Source organism: Symphodus melops (assembly GCF_947650265.1).
Source record: "Symphodus melops genome assembly, chromosome: 21".
Classification (NCBI taxonomy): Eukaryota; Metazoa; Chordata; class Actinopteri; order Labriformes; family Labridae; genus Symphodus; species Symphodus melops.
This window is the reverse complement of record NC_136711.1, coordinates 12771508-12794211: the sequence shown is the minus strand read 5'-3', so window position 1 is coordinate 12794211 and position 22704 is coordinate 12771508. Positions and strand designations below refer to the sequence as shown.

Genomic DNA, 22704 nt, shown 5'->3' with positions numbered 1-22704 from the left:
TGTCTTCATCTTCATCCTCTGAATGATGACCAATGAGTCTCACAATAGTCCCAACTAACAGTCTCCCCAAAGCCCCTCAGTAAGGTAGGAACTTTAGTGCAGCGGAACCATTATGTGCCCTACGTAGTAAAGGGGAGGTGGTTATGGTGTGACAACGTAAACAACTAATCGTACTAAAAACAGACCACAGTCTTTAAGAAAACCGTAAATATCACATTTTAGGGATAAAGATCTCACTTGAAGTCGTTATGTACTCATGACGGTTGGTCATAAATCCCAGTATCGCATTGCTAGCACGTCAGCTAACGTTTAAAAATGGTAAGTTTACGTCGGTTACGTAATCATTGCAGTATTATACGCTTGTAAAAAATACTTAATTTTACACAAGTTTCACATTATTTTAAATGTATGCATGAATGTAAATAACGATGTGTAAATAATAATCTACGTTCATGTATTTGAACATGATTTAAACTGCATTGTTCTGTAACGTTAGAGGTCAGGTTAACTCATCAGTTTCACCTTTTTTAAGGGGTTTTGTTGGGACAAAATATATCAATGAAAACTATTTTTTATTGACTGGTATAGAATAATGAGATGTCTGCATGTGATTTGAATTTAGTGTTACTTCAATACTAAATGTTGATGACTTCCCTAAAAGTGTACCGCCTACATCTAAGTGTACTCTTAAAGAAATGGTGGAAACTTAAGACTAAAAGCATGAATGTGTTTCAGATATTCCATATTCCCTGGATCAACACTCCTGTCAGGACAGTCCTGGCAATCTGGAACCAGTTAACCAAGACCGAGGTGAGAAAACTCTCCTCTCCCTGACACACTGGGCATCATGCTTTGTGACCACATTCTTTTCTCTTTAGATCCCAGAGCTGGCCAGGGGCTCGGTGCTGATGAGAGAGCGTGGTAGGGTTGAGGAAACCATCCACTGCATGCAGCGAGCAGGTGCAGGCAGCCTGCAGGTGAATATGACACTGGGTACATTCTTTCTGGGGTGACATTAAAGTAAAATACAAGATACTTAAGAATACAAAAGGCTGATTTTTATTGTGTTATCTTGTTTTAATTATGTAGAAGTCTGCTTAATATCACTGTTCATTTTAGATTGAAGGCATTTTTTGTCATTTGTCTTTTATGAACAAACTATATACTCCAAACCAATTGCCCCTAGGGGAATTAATGAAATTGTATTATTTGTGTACAGTGTGTGCTGTGTAATTTATGAATGAATTGGCCATTTGACATATTTCCTCAGGTAATCTCAGACTTCGATATGACACTTACCAGATTTGCCCACAATGGCAGGAGAGTTCCTACAACACACAGTAAGAACACAGGGCACAGGTTACTGATCCTTTCAAAGTTTACTTAATATGTGACAAACTAGCTTTCCCTTTCCTCTACCAGACATCCTGATTAACCGTTTGCTGATCAGTGAAGACTGCACTCAAAAGGTACACTGACTACAGTCAGACAATCAATTAAAACTGTATCTTTATAGTTTTAAATCTTGAATTGCGTGTTAAATTATTATGTCTGTAAATCTGAATTATAATTGTACTATAGACCAGGAAGTTTATCCTGCTACAGTCCATGCATGAGGTTTATAAATACACATTTATGTTTGTCCACTGTAGTTAAAGGAGCTGTTGAACACATACTATCCCATAGAGATTGACCCAAGCAGGAGTGTTGAAGAAAAGCTGCCTCTCATGGTGGAGTGGTAAGAAACTAAGAAGCCCTTTCTATTGTAATCAAATGTCATGGAATTCTTACAGCACATGTAAAAAAAGTTTGAAAATATAAATTGTGATTTGATAAAAATAAATAACTAATCAAAATACCCGTGTGAGATTTTTCTCCAGTTGGTATGTAAACATTTCAAATTGATTATTCAGCATTTAAAGATGTCAGCCTTTACTTGTCTCTCTACAGGTGGACTAAAGTCCACGAGCTGCTGATTCAGCAGAGGATCAGGAAGGACCTGCTGGCCCAGGCTGTCATGGAATCTGGCACTATGCTCAGGTGCTCACTGTGCTCAAGTTTCATATCCATCAGGACCCCTAGCTTTACAAAGAGATGAAAAACATTAACTAATACACACAAAGGTCCTTAGCAATGAAAGTATTCCAATAACTTTTCAATCACAAACAGATTGTAAAAAATCATCAGAGAGAGCTGAAGGAGATTTTAAATTCTGACTTAATTATTTCAGATAGCAGTTTTGTTGATTTCTGCGTTGTGTGTGTTTGTTGCCTCTTTAGGGACGGCTACAAGTCATTTTTTGACCGGCTGGCAGAGCAACAGATCCCTCTGCTGATCTTCTCTGCTGGTGTTGGAGACGTCCTGGAGGAGGTGATTCGGCAGAACCAGGTCTTCCATCCTAACGTCAACATCATCTCTAATTACATGGACTTTGACCAGACTGTGAGTATTAACTTTGTAGTAACTGTGAGACTTTTATGTCATATATGAAACGCCACATTAATGAGATGGACTCATGACTCTCTAAAGTATGTGAAAAAGACCACAACCTGAGCTGCTCTTTTTTTAGGTACAGTAATTATTGTAATTATTAAGGCTGTAACATTGCCATATTTAACCACCATTGTTATTCTTCAAATACATTTTGCTGGTATTAGTTTGAGTATATATCTTGAATGGATTAACTTTTGAATTTCCCTCGGGTTCAATAAATTATCTATCTATCTACTAGTGCGTCCTTTTTTTAAAGTAATCCAAATACTTCCTTCTCCACTTGGATAAAGCTAGCTAAACTGAACACTGTCCTGTTTATCAGGGGGCCTTGCAAGCCTTTAAAGGCCGACTGATCCACACCTTCAACAAGAGGGAAGGTGCTCTGTCACATGCAGCTGGCCTCAGAAATCTGCAGGGTCGACCCAACGTGCTGCTGCTGGGAGACTCTTTAGGAGATCTGACGATGGCTGATGGGGTGTCTGAGCACCAGAACATCCTCACCATCGGCTTCCTCAACGACCAGGTCAGCCCAAAATACAGTAAAGTATATTATATCATTTTTTATGTTTTTCAGAAAGAAAAAGTCATGTTTTCTGTCGCTCAGGTGGAGGAGAGGAAAGAGTCGTACGTCAACTCATTTGACATCGTGCTTGTAAAGGACGAGACGCTGGATGTTCCAAATGCTATCCTCAGATATGTTGACTCATCGCGAGAAAAAAAGTAAGGTCCGAAAGGAGGACCTGGACACTTTCTGTGGACTCACTCTATTCAGCATGTTACACTCTGGACAACCGCACATCATCACTTACCTCAAACTAAACCTTGAACCTGGAATTTTTGCACCTACGCTCCACGGTTATTGATGAAAATCACACATCTTTTTATTTTTTGAACTTTGTATTTTAAGATGTACATATTTTAAAGTACTGCACACTTACTATAGTGACTGTCGAAAACATTCAGGCCATTCACATAGTTTAAAGAATCATAGACTTTATTGCTCTTTACAGACAAATAAAACGGAAGTAAAATGTTCCCCCTGCTTCAGGATGACCTAACAGAAATGGGAGAGTGCCATTTTAATAGAACGCCATGAAGTGACAATTGATGGACAAATGCAAAGTGTACTCAAGAAATACAACCTTTAAAAGCAAACACGCTTCTTAAATGGCAGATATTAACATCTGTGCAGACTCATTTCTGTCCTCTCACTCTTTCTCATCAGAAACATTATTTTACATTATAAGGATAAATTGCTTTCAAAAGTAAATTGAATATATTACCTCTGTGCTCACTCCAATAAGTACCTAAGAAACCATTGAGGAATTCTATAATTGTACATCTATGCAAGTCAGGGATCGGTCATAACAAACACCTCCCTCACACCTGAGGTGGTTATAAACTGATGATCTATCAGACCAGACCAGGCCAGGCCAAAGATCAATGATGGACTTTGTGGTTGTTTCGTTGGATGTACAGTCTTCTGTCTGGTCGAGAGCTGTTGACTGATTACTAAATGGCGTTGGCTGGAGCTGCAGAAAAGATTGGCTAAACCAAAAAAACTTTTTTTGAGGTTAAACTTCATACCTCCCAAAGAATTTCAGAAGATTTGGCGTGTCAGTAGTCAGTGTTCAAAGCATAAATTGTAGAAGTAACTTCCAGAAGTAGTGCCCAGTACCAACCTTAGCTGCCGTTTAAGTTCTGTGGAATGGGAGTTCTCAAAAAAGCCAATTGGGCTTGAAATGGATAAACTTTATTGAAAGACCAGCATTGTCCTTATTAGTAAGAAGAAAATTAATGGAATGGTTAGCTATATTTATGTCTGGATGTTACATGTCTTATTTCTGTCACAGTGCTTGGAGCTTGGAGAACAGCATTGTATCTTTCTTTATGTTTCCCATGTCCATGTGTGGGAAAAATGATAAATCCTGATGGCCCTATGTTGTAATTTATCCTTTAAATTCTGTTTAAATCCATTTTTGTTTTTTAACTGCACAGGCAGGTTGTCAAACCATGCTGTGATACAATACCTGATTAGGCTATGACTGCCTGATAGAAAATAAACATACATTTCTGATCGACAATGTGGACTCCCAGATGATGTGATAAATGTAACCATTGTAACCTGCTGCATAAACTGTATGTGTGTTCCCGGTCAATGCATTGTCAATAAAAACACAATATCAATATGAATGAGACCTGTTTGATTGTGGATGACCACAGGCCTGTGGTCACCGGCTCCCCTGGGGTCAAACACCATCTTCTCTCTCTGTACATTCACAACAGCTCACAAACCTTTGGGCTGACCAACAATAGTGAGATATGTCACAGACTACTAAACGTTAACAAAAGCTTATGATGTAGCTGTGCTATTAGCATAGCAATAGCATCTTTAACACAGGTCTGCCATCAATACACCTTTGTAGTTGAATATTCTTTAGATTTTTTTAGGATGTTTCTGAAACATCAGGGAATATGTTTTGGATTTCTTTACGAATTCTGATATTTTGGTTGGGAATTTTACAGAAATGTAGGGGATTTTTTTCTTTCATTTTCATTGTAAATTTTAGTTTAACAGTGAAACCCTTTCCATTCTGTTATGCCACAACAGAATGACATCCTGTTCCAGGTCAGCAGCACAAATGTTTTTAGCCACACCATTATTCCTCTGTAACATGTACAGGGTCAAAACATTCAGGAAACCATCACTGTAATCTTCAGAAAAGTTTTGGGGGTTTTTTTAAATTTAGTGAATATTAACCATGACATTTTTGAAACTTTTTGGATTTTTTAACTAATAAATTCTGAACTTGCAGAATTATTTTGAAGTATTCATTGGAAATTTCCAGAAACCTTTAGGAGTTTTCACAGGATAATTTTCAAGAATTTACAAAAACTTCAATAGAAGGTGAAGGTGTACAGAATTTGCTCCAGGTCTATCTGACCATTTTCACAAGCTGTAATAGAGACTGAAGCAACCAACAGTGATGTTGAATTTATCTGAGCATGCAGAGGATATCAAGGCACTACATTCAAGAAGAGAATCCATGATGATGCAGAGCAGGGGTTCCCGAACATCAGCTGGGGAGCCCAAAATAACAGTGAGGAAAGCTGAAGACTGACAAGTTAAAGAAAAGATATCTGAAAGAATTCCAGTAAGTTTTGATGAAATTTTTTGTCAGACATTTCATGTTGTTTTTTATATTTTTCGTCATAGGTATGTATGTCGTTTTTTTACTTTTTTCGACATGGGTATGTATGTTGTTTTATATATTTATCGACATAAGAATGTATGTCGTTTTTTTATATTTTTCGACATGGGTATGTATGTCGTTTTTTATATTTTTCGACATGGGTATGTATGTCGTTTTTTTAATTTTTTCGACATGGGTATGGTTGTCGTTTTTTTGTATTTTTGGACATAGGTATGTATGTCGTTTTTCTACTTTTTTCGACATAGGTATGTATGTCGTTTTTTTACTTTTTTCGACATGGGTATGTATGTCGTTTTTTTTACTTTTTTCGACATGGGTATGTATGTTGTTTTATATATTTATCGACATAAGAATGTATGTCGTTTTTTTATATTTTTCGACATGGGTATGTATGTCGTTTTTTATATTTTTCGACATGGGTATGTATGTCGTTTTTTTAATTTTTTCGACATAGGTATGTATGTCCTTTTTTTTAGTATTTTTCGACATGGGTATTGATGTCTGTTTTTTATATTTTTTGACATGGGTATGTATGTCATTTGTATACCTTTTTCGACACAGGTATGTATGTCGTTTTTTATATTTTTCGACATGGGTATGTATGTCATTTGTGTACCTTTTTCGACATAGGTATGTATGTCGTTTTATATATTTTTCGACATGGGTATGTATGTCATTTGTGTACCTTTTTCGACATAGGTATGTATGTCATTTTTTATATTTTTCGACATGGGTAGATATGTCGTTTTTTTAACTTTTTTCGACATAGGTATGTATGTTGTTTTTTATATTTTTCGACATGGGTATGTATGTCGTTTTTTATATTTTTCGACATGGGCATGTATGTCGTTTTTTATATTTTTCGACAAAGGTATGTATGTCGTTTGTGTACTTTTTTCGACATAGGTATGTATGTCGTTTTTTTATGTTTTTCAACATAGGTATGTATGTTGTTTTTCTACAATTTTCGACATAGGTATGTATGTTATTTTTTTATTTTTTCGACAGAGGTATGTATGTCGTTTTTTTATTTTTTTCGACATAGGTATGTATGTCGTTTTTTCTTTTTTTCGACATGGGTATGTATGTTGTTTTTTTTTACTTTTTTCGACATGGGTATGTATGTCGTTTTATATGTTTATCGACATAGGAATGTATGTCGTTTTTTTATATTTTTCGACATGGGTATGTATGTCGTTTTTTTTAATTTTTTCGACATAGGTTTGTATGTCGTTTTTTTTTTATAGTTTTTCGACATAGGTATGTATGTCCTTTTTTAATATTTTTCGACATGGGTATTTATGTCGTTTTTTTATATTTTCGACATGGGTATGCATGTCATTTTTTTATATTTTTCTACAGAGGTATGTATGTCGTTTTTTTACTTTTTTCGACATAGGTATGTATGTCGTTTTTTTATAGTATTTCGACAGAGGTATGTACTGTATGTCATTTTTAAAATATTTTTCGACATAGGTATGTATGTCGTTTTTTATGTTTTTCAACATAGGTATGTATGTTGTTTTTCTACAATTTTCGACATAGGTATGTATGTTATTTTTTTATTTTTTCGACAGAGGTATGTATGTCGTTTTTTTATTTTTTTCGACATAGGTATGTATGTCGTTTTTTCTTTTTTTTCGACATGGGTATGTATGTTGTTTTTTTTTACTTTTTTCGACATGGGTATGTATGTCGTTTTATATGTTTAGCGACATAGGAATGTATGTCGTTTTTTTATATTTTTCGACATGGGTATGTATGTCGTTTTTTTAATTTTTTCGACATAGGTTTGTATGTCGTTTTTTTTTTATAGTTTTTCGACATAGGTATGTATGTCCTTTTTTAATATTTTTCGACATGGGTATTTATGTCGTTTTTTTATATTTTTCGACATGGGTATGCATGTCATTTTTTTATATTTTTCGACAGAGGTATGTATGTCGTTTTTTTACTTTTTTCGACATAGGTATGTATGTCGTTTTTTTATAGTATTTCGACAGAGGTATGTACTGTATGTCATTTTTAAAATATTTTTCGACATAGGTATGTATGTCGTTTTTTATATTTTTTGACATGGGTATGTATGTCGTTTTTTTTACTTTTTTCGACATAGGTATGCATGTCCTTTTTTAATATTTTTTTAATATTTTTCTTTTTTTCGACATGGGTATGTATGTCGTTTTTTTATATTTTTCGACACAGGTATGTATGTCGTTTTTTCTTTTTTTCGACATGGGTATGTATGTCGTTTTTTTATATTTTTCGACATGGGTATGTATGTCGTTTTTTATATTTTTCAACAGATGTATGTATGTCGTTTTATTACTTTTTTCGACATGGGTATGTATGTCGTTTTTTTATATTTTTCAACATAGGTATGTATGTCGTTTTTTTATATTTTTCAACATAGGTATGTATGTCATTTTTTAATATTTTTCGACAGAGGTATGTATGTCGTTTTTTTACTTTTTTCGACATAGGTATGTATGTCGTTTTTTTATAGTATTTCGACAGAGGTATGTACTGTTTGTCCTTTTTTAAATATTTTTCGACATGGGTATTTATGTCGTTTGTGTACCTTTTTCGACATAGGTATGTATGTCTTTTTTTATATTTTTCGACACAGGTATGTATGTCGTTTTTCTTTTTTTCGACATGGTTATGTATGTCTTTTTTATATTTTTCGACACAGGTATGTATGTCGTTGTTTCTTTTTTTCGACATAGGTATGTATGTCGTTTTTTTACTTTTTTCCCAATAGGTATGTCTGTCGTTTTTTTACTTTTTTCAACATGGGTATGTATGTCTTTTTTTTTTTTTCGACATAGGTATTATGTCGGTTTTTTTTACTTTTTACGACATGGGTATGTATGTCGTCTTTTCTTTTTTCTGGCATGGGTATGTATGTTGTTTTTTTACTTTTTTCAAAATAGGTATGCATGTCGTTTTTTTTACTTTTTTCGACATGGGTATGTATGTTGTTTTTTATATTTATCGACATAGGTATGTGTGTCGTTTTATTATATTTATCGACATGGGTATGTATGTCGTTTTTTATATTTTTCAACATAGGTATGTATGTCGTTTTATTATATTTATCGACATGGGTATGTATGTCGTTTTTTATATTTTTCAACATAGGTATGTATGTCGTTTTTTATATTTTTCAACATAGGTATGTATGTCGTTTTTTTATATTTTTCAACATAGGTATGTATGTCGTTTTTTTATATTTTTCAACATAGGTATGTATGTCATTTTTTAATATTTTTCGACAGAGGTATGTATGTCGTTTTTTTACTTTTTTCGACATAGGTATGTATGTCGTTTTTTTATAGTATTTCGACAGAGGTATGTACTGTTTGTCCTTTTTTAAATATTTTTCGACATGGGTATTTATGTCGTTTGTGTTCCTTTTTCGACATAGGTATGTATGTTGTTTGTTATATTTTTCGACATGGGTATGTATGTCTTTTTTTATATTTTTCGACACAGGTATGTATGTCGTTTTTCTTTTTTTCGACATGGTTATGTATGTCTTTTTTATATTTTTCGACACAGGTATGTATGTCGTTGTTTCTTTTTTTCGACATAGGTATGTATGTTGTTTTTTTACTTTTTTCCCAATAGGTATGTCTGTCGTTTTTTTACTTTTTTCAACATGGGTATGTATGTCTTTTTTTTTTTTTTCGACATAGGTATTATGTCGGTTTTTTTTACTTTTTACGACATGGGTATGTATGTCGTCTTTTCTTTTTTCTGGCATGGGTATGTATGTTGTTTTTTTACTTTTTTCAAAATAGGTATGCATGTCGTTTTTTATATTTATCGACATAGGTATGTGTGTCGTTTTATTATATTTATCGACATGGGTATGTATGTCGTTTTTTATATTTTTCAACATAGGTATGTATGTCGTTTTTTTTACTTTTTTCGACATAGGTATGTGTGTCGTTTTTTTACTTTTTCCAACATAGGTATGTGTGTCATTTTTTTATATTTTTCGACATAGGTATGTATGTCGTTTTTTTACTTTTTTCGACAGAGGTATGTATGTCGTTTTTTTTAACTTTTTTCAACATAGGTATGTATGTTGTTTTTTATATTTTTCAACATAGGTATGTATGTCGTTTTTTTTTACTTTTTTCAACATAGGTATGTATGTCGTTTTTTTACTTTTTTCAACATAGGTATGCATGTCATTTTTTTATATTTTTCGACATAGGAATGTATGTCGTTTTTTTTTATAGTTTTTCGACATAGGTATGTATGTCCTTTTTTAAATATTTTTCGACATGGGTATTTATGTCGTTTTTTTTATAGTATTTCGACAGAGGTATGTACTGTTTGTCCCTTTTTTAATATTTTTTGACATGGGTATTTATGTCGTTTTTTTTATATTTCTCGACATGGGTATGTATGTCATTTGTGTACCTTTTTCGACATAGGTATGTATGTCGTTTTTTATATTTTTCGACATGGGTATGTATGTCGTTTTTTTTACTTTTTTCGACATAGCTATGTATGTCGTTTTTCTACTTTTTTCGACATAGGTATGTCATTTTTTTTACTTTTTTCAAAATAGGTATGCATGTCGTTTTTTATATTTATCGACATGGGTATGTATGTCGATTTTCTGTATTTTTCGACATAGGTATGTGTGTCGTTTTATTATATTTATCGACATGGGTATGTATTTCGTTTTTTTATATTTTTCGACATGGGTATGTATGTCGTTTTTTTACTTTTTCCAACATAGGTATGTGTGTCATTTTTTTATATTTTTCGACATAGGTATGTATGTCGTTTTTTTACTTTTTTCGACAGAGGTATGTATGTCGTTTTTTTTTACTTTTTTCAACACAGGTATGTCGTTTTTTCTTTTTTTCGACATAGGTATGTATGTCATTTTTTTTTACTTTTTTCAACACAGGTATGTATGTCGTTTTTTCTTTTTTTCGACATGGGTAGGTATGTTGTTTTTTTATATTTTTCGACATGGGTATGTATGTCGTTTTTTATATTTTTCAACAGATGTCGTTTTATTACTTTTTTCGACATGGGTATGTATGTCGTTTTTTATATTTTTCAACATAGGTATGTATGTCGTTTTTTTACTTTTTTCAACATAGGAATGCATGTCATTTTTTTATATTTTTCGACATGGGTATTTATGTCGTTTTTTTATATTTTTCGACAGAGGTATGTATGTCGTTTTTTTATAGTATTTCGACAGAGGTATGTACCGTTTGTCCTTTTTTAAAATATTTTTCGACATGGGTATTTATGTCGTTTTTTTATATTTTTCGACATGGGTATGTATGTCATTTGTGTACCTTTTTCGACATAGGTATGTATGTCGTTTTTCTACTTTTTTCGACATAGGTATGTCATTTTTTTACTTTTTTCAAAATAGGTATGCATGTCGTTTTTTATATTTATCGACATGGGTATGTGTGTTTTTTATATTTTTCGACATGGGTGGGTATGTCATTTTCTAAACTTTTTCGACATAGGTATGTCGTTTTACTTTTTTTGACATAGTTATGTATGTCGTTTTTTTAAACTTTTTTCGACATTGACTTCCATCCTATAAAAAATAAGCGAAACTCTCGTTTTGTCATTTTTAAGCAAGTCTAGGTACTTCTTTTGTTCCATACCTTAATAATGACGTCATAATTGTTTGGGTATTTCTGTTAAAGAAAAAAAAACAAAGCTCTGTGCACATACCATTTTTTTTGTAACAAAAAGTTTTTATTGGCTTCTCTAATCCTTTCATCATCTCAATAACAGGTACAGCCTGGGAAATCATATCACAAGGGGCCTAGAACAAATAAGACAAAGGAATGGGGAGGCTTCTGCTACAAAATTTGGTATTGAGGTGACAGTCAGAAAAAAAAGCCATACAAAAATGTCTTTATCATGCATACTGGAGAGAAACTCAAAAAAAAGAAAAAAAAAAAAAAAGAAAAAAAAATTGAGAACACACATTTTTAGTGTTTTTGTACATTTTTGTAAACAATATCCTTCTAGAGATCATATCAAAACACATTATGGCAAGTAACAAAAATAAGGGATATAACGAGAAAAATGAATGTTCTATGAGGCATCTAGAATGAAACACTGCTTGGCGTGGATGTTTTTACAGAAAAAAAAAAGAAAGAAAAAAAATACATTTGCATTTTGCCGAGTCACTTGCTCTATAATTGTAAACACAGGCAGTGTTAAATGATTATACAATATGTCGAACCTATACTACAAATATTTTCACTACATACATGAAACGCGTGTCCCTGCTTTACGCTTTAGTGATATGAGGTATATTTAGGTCAATCTTATTGTCTTTTTTTTTTCTTCTTCTTCCAACTCTCACCCACTTGTTTTCTCTCCTTTAAAAAGCATAGTGTGTGTTTGGAGTGAGGTGGCTGGTCAGTCAGTCTTTGTTCCCTGTGATCTGAGCAGCTTCAAAGTCTCTTGGCCGTGGAGCTCACAGACAGGAAAAGTAAAGTGGGGAGGGGGTTCAGCTCACAGGAAATCATCTAAATTAAATATCAACCCTGGCTGCCGGGAAAGAATGGCTGTAGCCATGGAAGACAAAGAAGGCCATTGTTTAATTTTGTGAGCGCAGGGCTGCATTTTGGGAAGGGGATGTGTGTTTAACTTAACTTGGATTCGGTTTTCTCTACCTGTGTAATTGAAGCCGTTTCTTGCAACTACTGCTAACAGTGGGATTAAAAGAAACTTGATTAAAAGTAGAGGGACGGAAGGTAGGGGTGTAGGTCCGGTGATTACTTGCCAAAGAAATATCTGCTACAGAATTCTGTTGTGGCTAGTGGAGAATAAATAAAAGGTTTCAGGTATGCATCCAACACACCCAGGGGGATCTAAAGATACAAGGGTTCCAGCATGTCAGCCCGTCTCTCAAAACACTTAAATACAAAGAGGTACTCTCAAAATATGGTATAACAAAATTATGGCAAGTCATCTTTTTACATCACCCGACAAACCGTAAGAAACCCCCCCCACCCCCCTACCCTTGAGAAAAAGCAACAACATACATTAAGATGCCCATGTTCATGCCTAGTCAACGCATACTAAAGCCCGTTTATCCATAATCCAGCATTCCTCTCCTTTCCATTCTCCCACTCACCCGCTATTCACCCCTCCCTCCCTGACCCTCCCCTCCCTCCCTGACCCTCCCCTTTTCACAGTTTTTTCCTCTTAAAATAATATGAATAACCATAAGCATAATATTCACGGATTAAGTATGCTAATTGAATGGGTTGTTGTCCAATGATGATTTGTTTAAAAAGTGCTTGTTTGATTCCACTGACAGATATAAAAAAACAAGAAAAAAAAAACAAAACAGCAAGGCGTGGAGTAGTAAAGTGGTGACTTTTTCTTTTTTCATTTCAGTATTAAACTGGTGTTATTTTTTTTGTTGCAGATTTCATTTTCAGAAAGCTGCATCAGCAATGATTTTTGACATTTAAATTCACTTCAGCTTCATCTTTTCTAACTGGCCACAGACATCATCAATCAATGCCTCACACTGACAAATCACCAGTCACCTATGTTGTTAACGTCCTCTTCACTTCAGATCATGTGTGTAAAACATGGCCTGAACTCCACAACTATTGAATACTACTCCGTGTATGAAATGGCTTTAAAAAAAAAGTGGATGTCTTTACTTTGACACAACAGTACCATAATCTCAACAAAGCTACACGCAGCAGAAACTGAACATGATCATGTATTGAAATTTGTTGTTCTGACGAGTTTAAACGAAACAAAACACAAAAACAAAATCAAAGCTTTGTAGTCTCAAAGTACACCTGTAAAAACTGTGCTAATTGCATCTCATAATACAAAGTCTTATTACACAATTTTGCCTATTTTCCTGAGTTAATACGTTTCTTGTAACAGACAATATATACTTTTTTGCCATTTGAATTCTGGGCCTTTCCCTGCCACAAATGTTATTATTATTGAAATCATCAACAGTATTCATTATTACTTTACAATGGTATGATGATTGGTAAAACACAATAGTTCAGAGAAAAAAAAAAAATACAAATCAAGCAAGTTCATAGCTACCCTCTAAATGTTTTAAATTACATTTAAATCTACGGTACGTTCATATCAAAAACACTACTCTGAAACAAAATTTGAGTGACTAAATACATAATAAAAATGAGAATATTTAAAAAATTGCATTTGAGGCCATGGAAGACCCTCCCTGGTCATTTTTGTATCAACATTTAATGGCAGTGTTTTAAAAAAAACTTTGCTACAAGAACAAAATTAGGATGGGTAAAGGGACCGTATGGACAGCAACAGAACAGCCCCCCTACTGGATTCACCTCGTTTGACCCTTATCTGAAACTTTGGCTTGTCGGGGTTTTTGATCCTGTACTCACTGGCTCACTGACGTCAGCTAACAAACTTGTATACCCTGAGAATTCTGACACCGGAGTCCGTATTCGGTGGTCCACCTCTGAGCCGGGATCGCTTCCGTAGCTCAGAGGGGTTCCCCGCCCTGACTTGAACTGGGAGCCAAAGGCTTGGGCGAAGTTCTCGATTTGATAGGTGGTTTCTTTAGGGGGGTTCAGCGGGGACAGGTCTGGGTAACTGGAGCCGTTGGTGGGTGCAGAGCTCCCTCCCGCCTTAGGCTGTTGCCCCTTGGACCCCTCTGCCTGGGCAGTCAGGTCCTGGGGAGGTAGGTTGAAGGCGCTGGGCGAGTGCTGCTTCTCCAACTGCTCGGTCAGCTCCTGAGATGGAGTCAGCTGCTGGTGGCTTGTGGATTCTAAGCTGAGGTGGTAGCCTGCCTGGGAAGGGGAGCCAACGAGCATGCCATAATGCGACTTGGACGAGGAAGAGGAGGAAGTCGAAGAGGGGGTGACGATGGGCAGTGGGGAGGATACAGCAGGCGGGTAGCCACAATCCAGCGGGGATGTGGCGTACACATGCTTGTCAGAGAACAGAGGCCCTGTGGGACTGGAGCCGCTTGACAGAAGTGGGAAAGGCCCTGTAGGGCCAAGGCTGGGGAAGGGTCCACTATGGCTGGTGCGCTCCAGGGCCTGAAGGAGGAACTTTGAATACTCGCTCATCACCGCTGTCTTTTCCCCACCATGGGACGAGTCATCCTCCAGCTCAGGGGTCACGGGAGCGGCCGGCTGCAGGTCAACATGGTGAGGATGGTCTGACAGGTCGAAAGTCACATCGTGGTGGTGCGTCACATCTGGTTTATGGCTATAATGGTCGAGCAGGCTCTGAAGTACCTCATCTGGAATGCCCGACTTGTCATGCTTCAGATCCAAAGGCGAGGAGTCCAGCATGGCCAGCGTGGGTTCAGGCCCCAGGGAGCCCTGGATCACACTGCCTCCCTGGGATGTCATATGCAGTGAGCCGGCTCCATAGTCATTGTTAACTGCATGGAGGTAGCGCCGCTTTTTCACAAACTGCATTGCATCATCGTAGTTGCTGGTGGTTGTGGGCCCCTGCTTGTTACCCCCTGCTCCCTGGAGTAGACCCATGTTCTCGAGGCCAGAAGCCTCCACGTGATCCATGGAGCTTGGCTTCTGGCCCAACTGTTTATGTCCATCTACACTGTCCTCCAGAGAGAGAAGACCCTTGTCCAAGCCCTTGCGTCCGGCTTTTTTAAAGACCAACTTGGGAGTGCGTCCCTGCATGGTGGGACCAGAGCCCGAGGGGTGCTCCATGCTAAAGTCCTGAAGGCCCAGGTCACGGGCCATCCCCCCGGAAGACGAGGCTGCTGCTGCCATTGATGCCGAGGCATTCTTCTTCCTCTTGCGCTCACCGCCCTCCCCGTTTTTGGACTTGGCCCTCTTGCGTCCGGAGGTGGTAGAGTTTCCCTGAGTAAGTGAATAGCTGCCGTGGCCTAGCTCTGCCTCGCTGAGCTCCAGCATGCTCGGGTCCAGGCCCTTCTTTATGGCTTCTCCACAAGTTCGTTTGTGCTTCAGTAACCGGTCTGTTCTTGAGAAAAACTAGAAGTGGGCGAAAGAAGGACAGACACGGAGAAGAGAAACACAAGTTCAGTCGGATGGTTTGCAAAGTCCTTAAATCCTTCAAAAACAAAGTACTGAGGAGGAAAGACAGAATTACAAGAGAGAACATTTTATTCCAAGACCTTTTCTGACACAACTAATCCCATTGAGACACGGCTCCAGTAAGAGGTTTAGTGCGAGGAGTAGAGAAAGGCAAAACTTGGAAAGGTACCTCATGACAATTATACTACTGACATCATTTGAAAATACATCCATAAATAAAAACAATTTTTAAAAAAAGGAGTGAGTAGGCAAAACAGCGGTAAGCTACTTACTTGTTGGCAGGTATCGCAGCGATATGGCTTCTCGCCGCTGTGTGTCCTTTTGTGCCGCTCCATGTGGTACTTCTGTATAAAACGCATGTTACACTGGTCACAGCTGAACGGCTTCTCTCCTGTGAAAGACGGACGACACTCTGTTGAGGGGTTGTGTCACAACTGATGCCGTTGGCAGCATTGTGAAGGGCGTCGATCTCAAGTCAACTTTACACCCGGGGGCAGAAACTCACCGCTGTGGATCTTCTCGTGCCGCTGGAGCAGGTACTTCTGGATGAAGCTCATGTTACACTGACTGCACCGGAAAGGCCTCTCACCTGTGCGATCAAGAGTACGACCATTCGCGAATCACATTAATTAACATCATTGGCATTAACATCCAGCATTCAACAATGTTGTAGCTCACATTAAAAATAATTCCAACTCTTAGTGTTAGAATACACAACAAACAGTAGCCAGTTTAACAATAAATGCCCATATGTCGTCATTGTTTAGAGCAGCATAAGGTCCCTTTCAAGGAATATTTGACAGGAAAAAATGAAATATTTTGTGCAGTTAAGTACATTTTCTAAACTGCAGTATATCAATCATATAGGGTGCAGATTTATGGTCCAATACATGTACATGTGCTAGAAATGGGAACAAAAAAGGAAGGGAGGGGGAAAAGAATATACATCTGACCTTTAAAATGTTTTAAAGCTCAAGATCAAAGAGCCAAGTGAAGAATTCCCAGCATCGCCGCTGACTAAGATACCCAGAAGTACATGAGTAATCAATGAGTCATTGCAGGCGCGAGTCACTGTCTGCTTTGAAATAGGGCCCCGAGCTTTACTGCAGAGGGCAGCTCAATTAATGTCTGAAGTTGATTTAGTTATTATTGCATCATTATCTTGGAAAATTGAGCTTTGTTTCCTGTGTTAAAAAAAAAAAATATATATATATATATATAATATATATATATCAAAAAAAGGATGATCGCAGAGTCCATCTTTGGCTTCATATTTGATCAACAGAAACATTCAAGCATGGGAATATGTTACGTTATTCAGTCTGACAAGTCTTGTCAGAGTGAATCATAGCAGAGCAGATGATTGCATTTCACTGTCACGTTTTTTAATACAGGTTGGGTTTTATAAGAAAGAGATATATTCTTCAGTTTGAGCTATTAGTGTAGGTATTTGTTTTGTACTTCTCCACTTCTATAACTGCAGGGAGATAAGAACATGGGGGGGGGGGAGCAAAGCACTGTCGAGCAGTGAAAGTCTCTCACCTGTGTGTATGAGCACATGTCTGCGCAAGTGGTAGGAGCTGCGGAAGGCAGCGTTACAGTGCTCACAGATATGTGGTTTCGAGTTTGGTGAAAGGCAGCCTCCATCTGCATCCATCATCATGGCCTAGAAGGACAATAGACGTGAATACAAGTATTTAAAAAAAAAAAAAGAAAGAAAGAAAGATAAACAGTAAAAGAAAGAGAGATATTCCACATAAGCACAGCTCACGCTATTTGTATTAAATGCATCCAAACCATGGGACCACTCTTTACTGTGCACTAACTTTTCTCAACAAAACCGTTTTGTTTCAGCGAAGTCAAAGAAAGCCGGTGCGTCATATACCTTTGCAGCATCATTGCGTTTCCTTCGTGCTTTGCCTCCCTGCCCGTCTCCATTGCTCCTCCGCCCTCTTCTACCTGAGGACTCTTTTGGCTCTTTACCAGATCTTCCAGGCATCTGGGGACAAAAAACATCATATGTATATAACAGTATACAAAATGAAAGCAATACTGACTGATGTAAAAGGGAAACAAAGATACATCAAGGAAAGCCTATACAGTACAGTCACTGTTAAAACTGCAAAGATTGAAACAGGAAGACAAATGTTTGTGACTAAATATCCCCAAACTATCCGTTGAAACAAGATTTTTTCTTACCGGCTCTCCAAGGTTGCGAACGTTGCTGAGGCTGAGATCGTGGAGCAGCATGTTCTGGTGATTTTGGTGGTGATTGCCAAAAGACATGTCCTGCATGTCGGTTCCACTCTTCCCCGCGCCCCCTCCAACACAGTTGACCCCTACTCCTCCGCCCCCGCCATAGAGGGGCATGCGGTAATCCAGCTCACTTAACCTCTCCTGCTTGATGCCCATGCTGTGGAGGAAGCCCCCTGTGTTTACAGATGTGGCGCCCTGGTTTTCAGGGGGCGAGTCGCGTTCCTTCTTCAGGATCATCTCCTGGGGAAGCTCGCCCATTACCGATTGGGAGGCCAGTCGTGTGAAGCTGGTGACAGGGGGCAGGTGGCTGAACATAAGCATACCTGGTGCAAAGTTGGGGTCCATGCCACCATTGCGCAAAAACTCATTGCCTAATTTGTCCTGGATAATACTCATGGCGGTTGTTTATCTTTTTGCAGGGAAGAAGGAGGACAATTGATCTAAAGAGGAATGCAGGAGAAGAATATCCTGAAACAGAGAGGAAAACAAAGTTAAGTTGAGCATTAATTGATTAAGTATGGATTTATTTCAGACTCTATTTATAAACACATTTTGTTCTAGGTCTCTCTTATAACATCTGATCCAATTTAGGTCTTTAGAAAATTTAGCCGCAGCCATACAGACTTCCAGCTGTGTACTGCCTGCACCAATGATCTCTGAATTTTCTCAGTCCTCCATTAATTACTTAATTGGATATATCAGGCTTTACCTAAGGTAACACTGAGCAAGGCAAGCACAGACCTTAATCAGTACTTTGCAAAAATCGAGTTTCATTTACTCTAAGAAAACAGATAATCATGACAAACATCTTGATTGTCAAAGACGTGGACTACATAAATTGCCTGGTGCTGCTTTGTGGACTACAGAGAAGCATACTGGAATATGAAGCAGTGTCACTAATAACAACTATTAGTTAATTGTGATTGTTTTAAAGCCTAAAGTGTAGAGGAACAGATAACCAAGAACCTCAATTGACAGTACACGTCACAGGAAAAAAAGAAATCAAGGTTACTTGTCTATTATCTCTTCCGCAGTAGTAAACAGAAAAAAGACGAACTGCTTCAGCAATGTTAGCCTAAATACAACAATCAACTCTACTACATTTAATTGTACCATATATTATGAATCACAAATGACCCTTAAACAGATGAGTAAATGCAGTGAATGCTTCAAGAAGCTAAATGAGACACACATTATAAATGAAAAAAATAAATTATGTAAAGACTTAGAAATGAGAAGCTATCCCAAAATATATTTTTTTAAATGCCCACACTAGAATATTTGGGATTATTATATGAAGGGAGGATGGTGTTGTAGATTATATTATGGAAGCCTGGTTATTGTTCTACCTGCGACATTTTGCACATGTGACTTGGATTGAAGCCAAAATAAATCCGTGTAGTAGTGCCCTGTTGTTTTCACACTTGAATGAATGTGTGGAGATCACAACGTGCATATAACCTAACCAATGTGAACACCAAAACTGTGTTTGGGGGGGGAATTGGTTGCAATATTGGCGAATTAATCGCCCCAGCACACTTTCCTAAAACAAACGATATTTAGGTCAAATCTACGCAGACGTTTGGCTCAGTCGTACGTGCGGAGGAACATGTACGAGGGAGGTGTGGATGCATTGTTTGGTCTCGCTCAGCCGACCATTTGTCGACTCGACACTGACTTGAACAGAGAGCCGATGAGCTTTTTTGTGATGAATAATAGTTAGCCCACAGCTAGTTAGCATTAGTTAGCAAGCCGGTTAAGCGACAATGAGACACAATCAACGCACCTTTACGCTTCTCAATCAAAACAACGTCCCTCAGTTTACACATCCAACAAACCGTCACCAGACACTAAAATAAACTCACATAACACTCAAAGTTGTGCTCTGAAACGAGTTGCATCCGTGGTAATTGATATTTTCTTCCAGTTTTAATCCGTTCATGAGCAAAGTAACGTTTAGCATGTTACCTAACGTCTGGGTTGCTATCAGGCTAGCTAACGCCGAAAATGCTCCACGGTTTGATAACACTGAGCATCAAAAAGGGTCAAACTATGAGAGAGATCAATGCTAAAATCCAAAGGGATTAATTACGTATGGAAACACACATGTAAAAAGAGTAGATACGGCGAGATTAAACTGTAAAGCTTGCTTCAAAATCGCTCATTCTTCAAGCTTTGATGACGGTCGTGAAATCAAATCTGTCTGGCTCCTGGCGCTCTATTTATTGTTAGCTCACTTTAGCAATGTGATTAAAAACCCCCACAAAAAAAATATGCTTACCAATTTAGCTACCGAAGCATTCCCCTGCGTAAACCGGCACATGTGGACATGTGGATTCAATGGCCCGGTCTAAATAAAACCTGTACGCTTCTTGAGGTGAGCTGTGTTTATAACAATCAAGCTGCCATGAGCTAGCTAGTTAGCCCGCTAGCTCCCCCCCCCCCTCAGATTGAAAACCCGCATTACGGCCCATGCAACAGAAACAATGATGCTCGGTCTCAATGCATCTCCGAGCCACAAGATCCCGTCGCTTAAATCTCGACAAAGCCGCAAGATAGAAGGAACCCTCCAATTTAGTTCCCCTCTTACCTGCACATGACCGCAGATGGTTTCAAACGTGTCTGTATTTTCTCCTTATTCGCCGCTTCGGGGGGGTTTTATTGCCAAAACATTGTTCTCCGGCGGTGGCTGCTTTCTTCCATCTTGTCTTGGCGCGGGGAATTCTGGGTGTAAGAGGGACGGGTCGTGAGAGGAGACAGGCGAAGAGAACCTGAATGGACAAAACACAAGAAGAAGAAGAAACCCCTTATAGCTCCAGAGTCATAGAAACACACTCATACAGCACATTAACATGAACACACACAGCACATTAACATGAACATACACTGCAATGTAGAGAAAAAAAATCCTTTGTCTTTGCAGGTACATTTGGGACACGTTTTACATTTAACATAAGGCCTCATTTGCACGGAATTCCTCATATTGTTTACATGTTAAGTGTTTTACTTCAAGAGTAAGTAGTGATGTAATGATAAACATGCAATACCAATAGTAAATAAAATATGACTAATATTAGCATTAACAGCAATAACTTTATAAATGACACTTAAATAATGATGTGAGAGCGTGTCCCTCTATTCATGAGATTGTAAGAGAGGAAGCGAAGCCTGATCACCTGCAACAGTAGGCTGACAGCAATGGAGGCTATATATAGCCATAGCTGAGAGAAGTTTCAAATTAAGAAACTGCACAAATGAATTGTATGACACCAATGAAATATTGTTTTGGGGATGATCTTAAAATACTTCACTCTTAGGGATCTTAATCAGCTCAGGTAACATAGGGCCATGGATTATGGCTTTAACATTTCAGTCAGCAGCCTTCCTGGCCAAAAGTGGAAACAGACTTTTTTTAATGACACTGGTTATGAGACTGTATGACGTGTGGCTTTGTCACATCATCCAGTTGCCTGATGAAATGATGAGGCCATTACTATAACTTTATTGGTCCATTGTGTAGATAAAAATTAGCTGTGGACAGACAGACAGACAGACAGACAGACAGACAGACAGACAGACAGACAGACAGACAGACAGACAGACAGACAGACAGACAGATAGATAGATAGATAGATAGATAGATAGATAGATAGATAGAATAATTACATTACAATAAATTATTGATCACAGGGGAAATTCACTTGTTACAGCAGTTTATAATAAGAGGAAATGTAATATAGCAATCAAGTGTCAAGAAAACTACAAGAAACAATAAAGGGGAAAAAACTACACAACATTTTAATTGTATTATATAAACTAGACATACTTCACAGTTTTTGCACTGGTAGACACTTTAAGTTTATTTTGTTGCACAGGAAATTGAACCAACATTTTAATAACACACATGGTGCGTACATTTATAAGACTAATATAAAAACAGATGTTGCAGAATAAAAGCACAATGACAGCACTGTAAAAATTATTGCAGAATGATCGCATGGCATGATTGCAGAGATATAGATGATATAGAAGATTATTAGTCAACACACCTACTAAACATTCATCCCTAGTTCCAATGGATACAAAATATATACAGAAAGTTCAAATATACAGCCATAATTGACTACATTCAGGTTTACATAAATAAAAATCCAATGAAATATACTGTATGTATTTCTTGTATGTGACACACATCACATGATGGTGATTACGTAATAAATAAATGCAGTTACTGTCATACTGATTGTTTTGTGATGGGTTACAGAGATTAAACTATAATTACAATGTATTCCAGATTATAAAAATCTAATTTGTTGAAATCCTTCTTTCTGTTTCATGACCTGTTTAGACTATTGCTTAGTAAGTAATGTCTCTGTTTTATTTTACTCTGCAGTGCCATTCCTATGATTGAGCAGGACAGATCTATTGGTGATTCATATATTTAAATTTCGTGGCAGAGCATTTTTGCCTGGGTGGTTGGAAAAGCTGTCTTGATGTTCTTTTCATTTGTTATCAAATGTCAGATTAAAAAAGAAAAGTCGAGATGTTGGTCGTAACATTTTAATTGTGCAATTCTCGAAGCAAAGAAAAAGTTGAAGAAAAACACTTCATGTTGAGTCACTTACAGAATGATCCACTCCATGAGCTAAAATCACAGGATTAAGGTG

The 22704-nt window shown here is 37.3% G+C and overlaps 2 protein-coding genes and 2 long non-coding RNA genes across 6 annotated transcripts; 3 read left to right on the top strand and 1 right to left on the bottom strand.

Moving 5' to 3' along the window:
• The first annotated feature begins 100 nt into the window (after positions 1 to 100).
• LOC306817560 (7-methylguanosine phosphate-specific 5'-nucleotidase-like) lies at positions 101 to 4686 on the top strand. Its single transcript, XM_079334544.1, has 10 exons — positions 101 to 318; positions 736 to 810; positions 879 to 977; positions 1271 to 1340; positions 1423 to 1469; positions 1653 to 1738; positions 1951 to 2040; positions 2280 to 2442; positions 2816 to 3016; positions 3098 to 4686. The coding sequence occupies exons 1-10, from the start codon at positions 316 to 318 to the stop codon at positions 3215 to 3217; spliced, it is 954 nt and encodes a 317-aa protein (XP_079190670.1). The 5' UTR covers positions 101 to 315; the 3' UTR covers positions 3218 to 4686.
• Positions 4687 to 6008: 1322 nt separating this feature from the next.
• Positions 6009 to 6481, top strand: LOC306817338. Its single transcript, XR_013778015.1, has 3 exons — positions 6009 to 6127; positions 6270 to 6303; positions 6408 to 6481. It is a non-coding gene; the product is annotated as an uncharacterized lncRNA (long non-coding RNA).
• Positions 6482 to 7508: 1027 nt separating this feature from the next.
• On the top strand, positions 7509 to 10464 carry LOC306817339. Its single transcript, XR_013778016.1, has 5 exons — positions 7509 to 7677; positions 7755 to 7824; positions 9618 to 9866; positions 10160 to 10264; positions 10366 to 10464. It is a non-coding gene; the product is annotated as an uncharacterized lncRNA (long non-coding RNA).
• Positions 10465 to 11688: 1224 nt separating this feature from the next.
• LOC306817337 (zinc finger protein 281-like) lies at positions 11689 to 20827 on the bottom strand. Of its 3 annotated transcripts, none has more exons than XM_079334139.1 (7): positions 20628 to 20827; positions 17981 to 18505; positions 17667 to 17780; positions 17324 to 17447; positions 16287 to 16370; positions 16054 to 16172; positions 11689 to 15718 (listed from the first exon to the last, which is right to left on the bottom strand). In XM_079334139.1, the coding sequence occupies exons 2-7, from the start codon at positions 18431 to 18433 to the stop codon at positions 14087 to 14089; spliced, it is 2526 nt and encodes an 841-aa protein (XP_079190265.1). In that variant the 5' UTR covers positions 18434 to 18505; positions 20628 to 20827; the 3' UTR covers positions 11689 to 14086. The 3 variants fall into 3 exon arrangements, with proteins under 3 accessions (XP_079190265.1, XP_079190263.1, XP_079190264.1); XM_079334137.1 differs by having other exon boundaries at positions 16287 to 16380; positions 17325 to 17447; XM_079334138.1 differs by lacking the exon at positions 20628 to 20827 and adding an exon at positions 20319 to 20476 and having other exon boundaries at positions 16287 to 16380; positions 17325 to 17447.
• Between the last annotated feature and the right edge of the window lie 1877 nt (positions 20828 to 22704).

What these genes read in the sequence shown, in the direction of transcription:
- LOC306817560 (XM_079334544.1), top strand. An exon ending in GAGAGTTCCTACAACACACA is followed by an intron (nt 1,341 to 1,422) that starts GTAAGAACACAG and finishes TTCCTCTACCAG; the next exon opens with ACATCCTGATTAACCGTTTG. An exon ending in ACATGGACTTTGACCAGACT is followed by an intron (nt 2,443 to 2,815) that starts GTGAGTATTAAC and finishes CCTGTTTATCAG; the next exon opens with GGGGCCTTGCAAGCCTTTAA.
- LOC306817337 (XM_079334137.1), bottom strand. Translation starts at nt 18,433, where the DNA reads ATGAGTATTATCCAGGACAAATTAGGCAATGAGTTTTTGCGCAATGGT. An exon ending in TTCGCAACCTTGGAGAGCCG is followed by an intron (nt 17,781 to 17,980) that starts GTAAGAAAAAAT and finishes TTTTGTCCCCAG; the next exon opens with ATGCCTGGAAGATCTGGTAA. An exon ending in GACATGTGCTCATACACACA is followed by an intron (nt 16,381 to 17,324) that starts GGTGAGAGACTT and finishes GGTCGTACTCTT; the next exon opens with GATCGCACAGGTGAGAGGCC.